General features: G+C 45.4%; 1 protein-coding gene across 1 annotated transcript; it reads left to right on the top strand.

Annotated features, from left to right (window-relative positions):
• Positions 1-1,578: 1,578 nt before the first annotated feature.
• LOC118078183 (aquaporin-2-like) lies at positions 1,579-11,247 on the top strand. The gene is made up of 4 exons (XM_035101920.2): positions 1,579-1,941; positions 6,718-6,882; positions 8,253-8,333; positions 11,020-11,247. Exons 1-4 carry the CDS (start codon positions 1,579-1,581, stop codon positions 11,233-11,235), a joined length of 825 nt encoding a protein of 274 aa, XP_034957811.1. The 3' UTR covers positions 11,236-11,247.
• Positions 11,248-11,959: the final 712 nt, after the last annotated feature.

Raw genomic sequence — 11,959 nt, 5'->3', positions numbered from 1 at the left:
CATGCGGGCCTAGAAGTTACGGTTCGGGATCATATGGCCTGTGTCTTCCTTCAAGGAATGGCACTTTACAAGCATTGCACACCACACCAATTGGTCTTTTAGAAATTATCAGTTGAGGAATTGTCCACCTTTCAGGAAAAGCAAAAAAAAGAAGAGTCTTGTCCAATCAAGATGCTGTTTGTCTTGACTTCGCTTAATGGCTCCTTCTTTTTCTCAAAACATTGTCTGGGTTCTCTGGTTGCCTCAGGGGAAATGATGATAACTTCCTGGATCAAATTCCGAGAAGACGAAAATATTGAGACACACATGGCAATGGGAACCCATTCCCTTCTTAGTCAAGCCAAGATGCTCCCATACACTCTGCTTTGCATTGCTTTGTAAGGGATCCTCGAACTCTTGCATGCCTGCATGGAGGATAAAGAAAGGTGTCTGAGAGTACATAGAAGTTAGCCTACAGTACACAGGTATTCGTGACAGCAGTCACGAAATTAAAAGATGCGTGCTTCTTGGGAGAAAAGCAATGACAAACCTAGACAGCATCTTAAAAAGCAGAGACATTACCTTGCCGACAAAGGTCCGTATAGTTAAAGCTATGGTTTCCCAGTAGTGATGTATGGAAGTGAGAGCTGGACCATAAAGAAGGCTAATCACCGAAGAATTGATGCTTTTGAATTATGGTGCTGGAGGAGACTCTTGAGAGTCCCATGGACTCCAAGAAGATCAAACCTATCCATTCTGAAGGAAATCAGCCCTGAGCGCTCACTGGAAGGACAGATCGTGAAGCTGAGGCTCCAATACTTTGGCCACCTCATGAGAAGAGAAGACTCCCTGGAAAAGATCCTGATGTTGGGAAAGATGGAGGGCACTAGGAGGAGGGGACGACAGAGGACGAGATGGTTGGACAGTGTTCTCGAAGCTACGAACATGAGTTTGACCAAACTGCGGGAGGCAGTGGAAGACAGGAGTGCCTGGCGTGCTATGGTCCATGGGGTCACGAAGAGTCGGACACGACTAAATGACTAAACAACAACAACAACACAGGTATTGTTTGCATTTGATTCCCCCCCTTTGCCTCTGCCCTGCCCAACCCTGGTATGTGGCCCTCAAAAGGTTGCCTAGGCTGAAAAAGCTTCCCCACTGCTGATTTAAAATTTCCCACAATGCAATGCCTGGAACATGCCAGGGTGCCTTGGTGCCAGGGCCTGAAGAAGGAAAGGGCAGAGGTGAAGAAAACTGTGGATGTGTGGAAGGAAATATTGCAACTTAGCCTGTGACTGTCGGGTGGACTGCCGGTCTCAAGGTAAAAAAAAAAAAAAAGGTATTAGGTTGGCAAATGTTAATTTCCCAGGGAAGAAGGCAGGGTCTGAAACCTCCTCAGGTGGAACAAGCATGGAAAAGCATTAAGCTTCCAAACTCCACCTCCACTTAGAGATCTCTTGCTGTTCTGCAGGCAGATATATATGCACACACATAGACCTGCACACACATAGACCTCATCCATCCAGAATACACAGCACCCACCACTAAGCCAGAGAGTTGAAGCTACTGGTCTCAGCCTCTTCTGTCTTCAGGTCATCCATGATGTGGGAACTCCGCTCCGTGGCCTTCTCTCGAGCTGTCCTTGCTGAATTTCTAGCTACGCTGCTCTTCATCTTCTTTGGGCTAGGGGCTGCACTCAACTGGCCTGCGTCCCCACCCAATGTTCTCCAGATCTCGCTGGCTTTTGGCTTGGCTATAGCGACCTTGGTACAGGCTGTGGGCCATGTCAGTGGTGCCCATATTAACCCTGCTGTGACTGTCGCATGCCTAGTAGGCTCCCAGGTCTCCTTCCTGAGGGCCATCTTCTACGTGGCAGCGCAGATCCTGGGAGCTGTGACAGGGGCAGCCCTCCTGCATCAAATCACACCACCTCACATCCGAGGGAACTTGTCCATCAACAGGGTAAGGATTCCAGTACCTGCAAAAGTGGGAGGGAGGGATGATTACAGCAGGGTGTGTCCATACTAGGATGTTCAAGGAACCTTTTGCTAAAAAGAAATCACGGACCCCGGTTTCTCTCTAGTCTCTATTCCTGCCTTTCCTCCAAGGAGCTTGGGGCTACCTAGATCAGGCATAGGCAAACTCCAGCCCTCCAGATGTTTGGGGACTACAACTCCCATCATCCCTGACCACTGGTCCTATTATCTAGGGATGATGGGAATTGTAGTCCCAAAACATCTGCAGGGCTGCGTTTGCCTGTGCCTGACCTAGATGGTCCCCCCCCCTTTCCATGTTAGCTTTGCAACATCCTTGTGAAGTAACTTAGTCTGAGAGATGGTGACTGGCCTAAGGTCACCCAGTGTGCTTCATGGCTGGGTGGGGATTTGAGCCCAAGTCTTGTGTGTCCTAGACCTGTCCAATACCTTACGTTACCAAACTGGCCCACTACTGACATCCTTCAGTACAATCCAGGATTGTGGAAGATACATTGCACAAGACTCCTGTTCTGATCTATAGCAGTGACAGCCAGACTTTGTTGTAGGCTGTTATAAGAAAAAAAAATTTTTTGCAGGGGAGGGGGCTCCCAATTTAGTTTGATTATACACCTGCATAGGTTAGGCCAGTGCTTCCCAAACTTGGGTCTCCAGCTGTATCTTGACTACAATTCTCATCATCCTTGACCACTGGCCTTACTAGCTAAGGATGATGGGAGATGTAGTCCAAAAACCTCTGGCGACCCAAGCTTGGGAAACACTGGGTAAGGCTATCGTTCTGGGTTTAAAAAGACTCAGATGGAACTATCAATTGTCAGTGCAAATTAAAAGAAGCTAGATTGTCACAAACAACTTAAAACTACAGGGTAACGGGCACTTTTACCTGTTGTGTGTTGTCGCCAGTAAAAGAAAGAACAAAAATAAAGGAAAAAACTAGCTTTTTCAGTAGCCTTACTAACAGGGAAAGGGGGAAGAGTAGCAGCAAACTGAACAGGTGAGAAAGCACATAGGAAGGAGCTTGGAAGCTGAAAGCTGGTGGACTATTGAAGCATGGGATGAGGTTGGAGACTCACAGGTTGAGGAAAGGAATTGACCTTGTTGCATCCTTGACTCGGCATATGATGGGTTTGAATCAGTTTGTTTTGGCTCAGATAAAGGGCTTCTCCAGGCTAATGTTCATTTGGGGTGTGTTCTGCAACATGTTCTTGACACAATAATAGTGTGTGGATTTACTCTGCTTTGTTAGTTCATCTGTGATGCTTCCCAATGGAACCGCATTATTGCTGCCCAGAGGATTGATAGCACAGTAACAGCGTGGGGGGGGTGGGGGACCAGAGTGTTTGTGTTATGAAAAGATAGGGGATTTCAATGGGAAGTTACAGGCACAAACAATATTGAAGGGTGGCTGTGTATGACTGCTCTAATAGCATCATGAGCACAAATAATGATGAATGTGCAATAAAAAGGTTGTCTAGAGGGGCCCTAAACTGGGGAGTTCCCCAGCTTTGGAGAGAGAAAATTTCTATTTAATCTGAACTAATTTGATTAAACCATATATGCATTCAAATGTTTTTGAAAAGTTTAACAATCCAACTTATCCTTGTTATATTTTGCAGAGTACTAACCTAGGGGCCATCTGAATGTTGCATGTCATGTGCAAATTGCTCACAGTGTGAAATCATCTTCTTTTGAAAAATGTCCAAAACTTTAGAGTTGCCTAACACAATCACCCTCCCTGCATCTCCTTGTCTGAAAATTGCAGGTTCCATCCATTCTGCCAGCAAATTCAATGCTACTACCGTGTTTCTCCGAAAATAAGCCATACCCTGAAAATAAGCCATAGTGATAGGCAGTTTAACCTTGTAGGTTAAACTGTACCATACTTAATATAAAAAAGACATCCCCTGAAAATAAGCCACCGTGGGGGTTTTTTTGAGGAAAAATAAATATAAGACGGTGTCATATTTTTGGAGAAACACGGTACCAAAAATGATTTTGTGATGCATTTGTTGACTTCCACTTAGTCAACAAATTGCCTGAGATTTCAGGCAATGAGGTGAGACCACTCTGAGGCCAAGCATGATGTTCATTTGAGCCTGTAAGCAGACCTTTTGAGCTAAATGTTGTTTTCTGTTCCCAGCCCTAATAATTATTAACATACTGATTTTTACTCAACCCAGTCATAAAATAGAATCAGGACACTTACATAATTATAATTATATTTAGTTAGGTTCTAGAGCTGCTAAATGCACACCCATCCAGATGTCATAATGAGCATTCTTTGAGAATGATTATGACTCTCAGTGTTATAGTTTTTTGGCATTAGTCAGGAGATAGTTCATGATACTATTGTGAGAGGTAGCTTATTAAAGTTTAGTTGTTTGTTCTTCTAGAACAAATAGCATGCTTTTGTTGAGAGTTCCCTTTTGGTCAAACTGCACTTTGTAGAGCTTTAGCACAAAGGTAGAAGATACAGTGGTACCTCGGTTTATGAACACAATTGGTTCCGAAAGTCTGTTCATAAACTGAAGCGAACTTTCCCATTGAAAGTAATGGAAAGTGGATTAATCTGTTCCAGACGGGCCGCGGAGTACTTAAACTGAAGCGTTCATAAACTGAAGCAAACTTTCCCATTGAAAGTAATGGAAAGTGGATTAATCCGTTCCAGACGGGTCCGCAGAGTACTCAACCTGAAGCGTACTTAACCCGAAGCATGGGTGTAATTGGTTCCGGAAGTCTGCTCATAAACTGAAGTGTTCATAAACTGAAGCGGACTTTCCCATTGAAAGTAATGGAAAGTGAATTAATCCATTCCAGATGGGTCCGCGGCGTTCGTAAACCGAAAATTCGTAAACCGAGGTGTTCGTAAACCGAGGTTCCACTGTATATGGAAATGTGGTACTCTCCAAACGTTTGGGATTACATCTCCCATCAACCCTAGCCAGTACAGTTGATGATCGAGGATGATGGGAGTTGTAGTCCACCAAAATCTGGAGGGCTCCACATTGGCTACTCGGGGGGGGGGGGGCATGAATTCTCCAGGAAACAAATTAGGGGAGCGGGAAGCTGAGGTAGTGTGAATAAGGATGACTGCTCCAGACATAATAGTATTAGGTATAATAAATCTAGTACCCACCAGTATCTTCTGAACTCAATGTTCTCATTGGGAACCATATTAATTAAATAGCTAGGTTGGAAAGGCATGAAACTTTGGGAATTCTTCCAGAAGTGACAAGTTGTCATATGTGGTGGAACATTCACAAGATTACCACAACAGAATGCTCTTGATCTTGGATGATGCAATGCTCTGGGATCCTTTCCCTTCTCTCCATGGACTCAGTTCTGATTCTTATCACTCAGTTTACTTCCCTAATGAGCTACTGACTGAGTCGCATCAGACACCAGCGCTCGCTGGACAAGGAGGAAAACAATTTCTTTGACAGCATGAATTGCCATACATCAGGCATGTCCAAAGTCCGGCCCAGGGCCTAATTTGGCCCCCACAGGAAGTTCCTTCTCGGGGTGCTAAAAAAAGGTCAACAACTTCAATCTTTAAGAAAAGGTCAACAATTTTGGGCAGCCCTCATGCATGTTCACTTCATCAAATCTGGCCCTCTTTGAAAAAAGTTTGGACACCCCGCCATACATCTTCTGTAGGGCTGTTGTGTGTTTTCCATGATTCCCAGAGTGCGCTACAGAAATGCAAATGTTCTCTTTGGAGCATCAGATTCTGCACTTTGACATTAATGTAAGATGTTTCATTATTTCTATGTAAAGCAAGACTCTATGCTTCAAAGAGAAGCTTGGGCAATGAGTGAGAGATCTCATATGTTTGGGATAGGGAGCTCCTCCTCACCCCCATCCCACTTCCTTTGCGGCAAATTAATAAATTACACAAATGGTGTAGTTTTAGAGTGACCTCAGTGTGGAATGCTAGCTTGCAGGAGTGCTCCTGTGAGCCACACCCAGAACAATCATGTGGAAAGAACCACCCCTAAACACAATTTGCAATCTACCAAGATGAATGCAGTCAACCAGTCATGTATGGTGGGTGGTGCACCAGAGGCTCAATAAATATCCTATTTTTGCTCCTTGATTTGGACTGCCCAAGAATAGAGAGGTTGTCTACTACTAGTCAAGCCACAGCATCTCTTCATTATAATACAGTTAGGCAGGTCTGAGCTTTAGCTGTGCCTGCTTTGCAAGCTAGGCATAAGCATATCAGGAATCTGTGCAGTCATGTATTCAAAATTTCAATAGTGAAGTATGTTTATATTTATTGTGTCCAGCAGGGCAAGTGCGTCACAGATGAAAATCTTTGCTGTTGCCAGAATGCCAGTGGCATTGCAAATCATTCTCTTCCCCACCTGCCCACAACTTACATAAGATTAAGGCAAATCAAAATGCCATTGTAGTTGCAAAAGAGGCAAATAATAGAGATGTTATCTTTGTGTTCATTCAAGGTTGTCAACAGACAACTATTGCAAAGACCTTGTGCCAAAGTGGAAACAAAGGTTCACCCAAGTACATGTGTGTGTGTGTGTGTACGCACGCACACACGCACACATATTTATCACTATTTGCTAAATTATATATCACATAATTAGTGGCATTGCTCACACTCATAACTGCCCTTAACTGTCACACAGCCAAATGCTAGTATTTATGCCATCTTCTCCTTCAGTGTGTGATACAATGGCAAGAATCTTCAAGGAAGTGCTTAATTTTCTTCTATTTTTTTCAGGTACACAATAATACAACATCAGGTCAGGCGGTCACCATGGAACTGTTCCTCACCTTCCAGTTGGTCCTGTGCATTTTTGCCTCAACTGATGACCGCAGGAGTGATAACCTGGGATCCCCAGCCTTGTCCATTGGTTTCTCTGTTGTCCTGGGTCACCTGCTTGGGGTGTGTATTTCAAGAGCATTTGTTGACAACTGCTGAGTATGAATGGATGAAAATACTGACAGCAGGGCATGTGTCCCCTGTGTTTAAGAGGGTGCAATACACCTATCTTACCTTCCCAGGGCTGGGAGATCAGGAGGCAGGGCCAGCTCTAGGTAGAGTCCCGGTGGCCCAGGGCGCCGGGCCGGCAGGCGGGGCACTGCGCGGCAAAGCCGTGCGGAAGCCGTGCTGCGCACTGCGAGGGCAGGGGCGCTGGAGCGATCTCCGTGCCTCAGCGCCAGGGCGCCCAACCTGCTCAAGACTGCCCTGTCAGGAGGAATGGTTGGTGTTGGGGACTGCACCAAATATGCAACAGTTTCACTTTTTCATTCTAATCAAACTGTTTTGGTTGGGTGGAAATTTCTCCTGACACCCACTTCAAATGTTCAAATATACATCTCTTTAAAAACAAATCCTGTTCAACACTGCTGTTTCCTCTGGGCTGCTGAAACTTCAGTGCCATTTTCTTCCCCCACCCCTTTGCTGCTTCCACCTCCTTGAATTAATCACATTGCACATTGCAACGAAACTCCGGCGCTGTCAACAAATTATGAGACGAAGGGGTCCAATCCAGGGTGTAATGAATCTTCCATACCAGGGCTAATCCGTTACACACATCCCAACCAATCAGAGATCACATCTCGATCAAGATGACATCATCTTTGTGTGTGTGTGTGTGTGTGTGTGTGTGTGTGTGTGTGTGTGTATAATTTTCTAATTAACATTTCAACAACCTTAAATCAATGGCTTTCCTTCTCTATCTGTGGTTCATTTTGCATACCACACATCCCTGCATATTTTACATGAACTAAACCATTCAGTATGGGAAGCTCTTTCAGAAAATGTTTCCCTTATCAGGTGACCTTTAAAAGTCACACACAAGAGTTGCACTGATTCTCTGGGAAAGATCCATAGAAACAGTCCCATATACTCACAGCATTGAGGAAGCACTGTGAGATGAATAAGCATTTTCCGCAGTCCCCCTGTACCATTTACAGCCCATATGGCTCTGTAGTAAGAAGCGTTTGGTGAGACAGAAATAATGCACTTATCTGAGGCCCTCGGGCATGCCCTAGGCCCTGTTCTCCTGCCCGATGGCTGCCATCAGATGCCCAAGAACTATGAGAAAGGCCTGATGACCAGATGATACTTGGGGGTCTTGGGAAAATGATGAAATATAATGACCCTTGATGTTTCCACAAGAAAAGTCTCAATATTTTTGGCATCATTTATTTCCCTCTTTAACTCAGCAAGTCACTAGCCATATAAAGGTAATGTTTTGACTCCAACACTAATATCCATAGCAATAAATGCTTTTCTTTTTTTTCCCCTAGATCTACTACACTGGCTGCTCCATGAACCCTGCTAGATCTTTTGGTCCTGCTGTGATTGTGGGTGAATTTGACAGCCACTGGGTAAGACTCCTAATGGATTGTGCCCAGTAGTGGTAGTGGAGCAGAACCTCAGAGCTATCCTCCTGATCACTGCTGTTTACCTGGATGGGGGTAAACATCACTGCTTTTTACCTGGATGGGGCTGAGCTGGGACAGCGACCAGCAAGGTCAGGGCCAAATGAGTGCACCAGTGAGAGGGTCAGGTGGGTGGAGGGGGTCCTGCCACTGTACCCGCATGGCCCCAACCTGCCCACAACTCTGTCCATCCCCATTGAGATAAGTATAATGCTGGTGTTGGAAGGGCAATTCTGTTGCTGCACCCCAGCACATGTGTCCCTGCTGCCTATAGCATACCTATGGCTAGTAGAAATAACTATGAGTGTGAGGAGAAGGTGGAGGGAGTGGGGGGGGGGTTCATACCTGGAGCCAGCCTTGCATTCATGCATGTTCACAGCAGACAAGATGCATCCCCTCCTATTCTGAGAGATACAGCTTTTGGGGGACCTAAAGGAACAGGCTGAAAGAGGCTTGCTGGAAAACATCAAGCCTAGCAATTCAAAACAACACTTTTAAACAAAGGAATCCCCAAAATGCAAAACAGCAACCAAAATAGGGCCAGTGTTTTCACAGGGACATGTACCAGTAATTTGAACCATCCCTGGTAAAAAAAAAAACCGGACCATTGACGCATATTCAAGACCAAACCATGGCTTGGTCAAGATGAGATGCTTATGGGCCATGTGGATTTCCTGACTTTTCAGGGATCAGAAAGCCTGTTGGCAAAGGAAGACTATTATGTGGATACAAGAGCTGCCAGTTGAAAGAAAGACATAGTGATTGGCAACAAGAACCATAGGCAAGTTTTTCTTTGGTGATCACTTGTAGCCAAGTAAGATTGTCTTCCATTGGTTGAGCTGGTTTGAAGCCAGTAAAGGTTTAAGTGACTTGTTCTTTGTGACTCAGCAGTAGAGTATAAACCCCATTCTGGTTCTAGTTAACACCGGAATGAGTTCTTCAGATTCTGGTTTTAGCCAGCTTTAGGGTAGTTTTCCATTGGATCTTTCTTTCGTCTATTTTTTAAAATATGGAGACAACTTAACATTTGTGTTCAATGAGGTGAAAAAATGAAGGAAGTAAAAGCTATTAGCAAGTTTGGCAGATATCCATTGATTTTTTAACTTCCCACATATTGGGCCAAACCAAAAACACATGTGATAAGGCTTTATTAGTATTATTATTATAGTAGTTATGAAGCATCCCTGAGCTGCCCTGTTGTAACAAAGAGGGCTGCCATTCACCGAACTGCTTGGATTCTTGAGAGCAGGGCAGGGAGGAGGGCCCAGAGATAAAATGAGGCAGTAATTATAGCAAATCAAATTTTATTAAACGGTCACAGACCAAAATGTAATTATAGCTCAGTAACAACAGCTATAACTGCTTAGCATCAACTGCTAAGCAGGTTCAACAGTGGCAAATAGTTGGATATGGAACAATAGAGGGCCATTGCCTTTGATCTGTTATAGGCAACACTTTCTTCATTTCTTAGGGGAAGAACTGTAACTTGGAGACAGAGCACAACTTTTGCATGCAGAAAGTACCAGGTTCAATCACCGAGCAAAAGAGAGGACATGAGCTGAACAGAAGTTGGGGGTGGAAAGAGTTAGTAAAATGCAGATGGGGGTTTGGAAGAGGAAGTGGTCCAGAACATCAAGGAGAAAGCCAGAGGGAGGAATCTGAAAAGAGCAGGACAACTGGGAGAGTAAAGGAGTGGAGGGGGAAGCTGCGTGTGACCAGGAGCTGCAGACGTGAAGAACTGCACATGAAACTGGTGTCACGGTCCGGTCAGTGGGCGGTTGAAGCCCTGGCTGAGGACGTCAGGACCAGAAGCAAGATGGTGGTGTAGAAGCAGGAACAGATGCAGGGTTGAGGGTCCAGCAGCAGGCAGTCGAAGGTCAAGGAGCAAGGCAGAGGTGAAGGTCTGGGGGTCGAGGATCAAGGCGTCAGCAAGGCAGAGGTCCAAGGGTCGAGGATCAGGGCGTCGGCAAGGCAGAGGTCCAAGGGTCGAGGATCAAGGCGTCGGCAAAGGCAAGGGTCCAAAGAGCAAGGAGCAAGAGGCCAGATGCAACCAGGCAGGGATAGTGTTGCTGTGGCAAAGAGCTGATGGGAAATGCTGAGCTTTTATCCCTCCCAGCTCCTGCCACCAGGTGCAGTGAGGTATCAAGTGGTCTCACCTGAGTGGTCACTCCTTGCCTCTCCAGCACAAGCTGAGGCCTCACCTGAGTGGCCACTCCTTGCTTCCCCAGCACAAGCTGAGGCAGGCCCCAGTCCTGCAAAGCACTACAGGCCCCAGAGCCTGACTCCTGCCCATACTCCTGACAATTGGAATGGCCAACTAAATATTTGGCCAAAAGCTATTTGGTAATCTTGAGTTTTCCAACTGCACCAGCACACCCATACCTCTTTCCCCCTAATTACATAAATTGCAATATATTGGGGGGGGGGCTCTAATGCCCTATTGTGGGAAACCTTGAATTGTGAGGTCTAATGGGGGAGGAGCTGTCTTCTATACTACACTTAATCTTAGCCAAAAGTCTGAGATGCAATGCTACCTTCTATAAATGGTTTGGTACCAGAATTTATCCAAGAATGTTCATCCTGGTCAACCATCAACCTTGTATCTCTCTCGTTCTCTCCTTTCCTCCCTCAGGTCTTCTGGCTGGGTCCAATGGCTGGAGCGGTGGTGGCTTCCTTGCTCTACCACTACGCTCTCTTCCCCCATGCAAAGACCCTCTCGGAGAGGCTAGCAATCTTCAAAGGCTACGAGCCGGAAGAAGACTGGGAGGAGCGTGATGTTCGCAGGAGGCAATCAATGGAGCTCCACTCCCCACAGACCCTGCCTCGGAGTGTGATGGAGAAAGTATAGGCCACACCGACAGTGAAAGGAGCAGGCTATCGCTAGCTACGTCCACTGGTGTTTTCTTCTGGCTCAAATGTGCACTCATCTTCATGTTGTCCATGCACAATGAATTTCTCCCCTGGGAGAGGTATGGTCATCTGTGATGGGCCACCCGTGGAGCTTAAATCTTTAGCTCAGGCTGTAAGAGAAGTGCCCATTGCTCTGAAAGATTCTCCCAATGAGATTTAAGATCCACCTATTGATCAGTGGAAACCATCACATACCACCCACCATCTTGTGCATCCTGACAAATTTAATGAAAGAACATTGTTTTTTCTTCTTCCTTGAGTCTAGTTATCTAAACACCATGTGGATCTCTAGAATTTGGGTCAAAGAGTCATTGACCATGATGGTCCAGCTATATAAAATGGTCTCTGGGCATTTCCCTTGAAGAAATAACAGCCACAACTTTTAGAGTTCTCACGTTGGCATCCAGAGTGATGAACTGGTAAAAAGCAAGGGCAAAATTTGCATTATTGATCCTAAGCATGATTACCCAAGTGCAAGTCATGATCTATTCAATGGGACTTACTTCCAAATGATCATGATTACAATAAGGCTTGTTAGACAAATTGGGACTTCCTTCTAAATAAGCGTGCTTAGAATTGCACCACTAACCTTGCAGACACCAGCCAAATCCTTTAGCTTCCCTGCAAAGTTCTTACTCTGCACAGAGCGAGTCGTTCTTTTG

The sequence above is a fragment of the Zootoca vivipara genome, chromosome 2 (assembly GCF_963506605.1).
Source record: "Zootoca vivipara chromosome 2, rZooViv1.1, whole genome shotgun sequence".
NCBI classification, from domain to species: domain Eukaryota; kingdom Metazoa; phylum Chordata; class Lepidosauria; order Squamata; family Lacertidae; genus Zootoca; species Zootoca vivipara.
This window is presented reverse-complemented; position numbering and strand designations above follow the sequence as displayed.

Coding starts and splice junctions, on each gene's coding strand:
- LOC118078183 (XM_035101920.2), top strand. CDS start 1,579: ATGATGTGGGAACTCCGCTCCGTGGCCTTCTCTCGAGCTGTCCTTGCT. Junction 6,883..8,252: donor TCCTGGGTCACCTGCTTGGG/GTGTGTATTTCA, acceptor TTTTTCCCCTAG/ATCTACTACACTGGCTGCTC. Junction 8,334..11,019: donor GTGAATTTGACAGCCACTGG/GTAAGACTCCTA, acceptor TTCCTCCCTCAG/GTCTTCTGGCTGGGTCCAAT.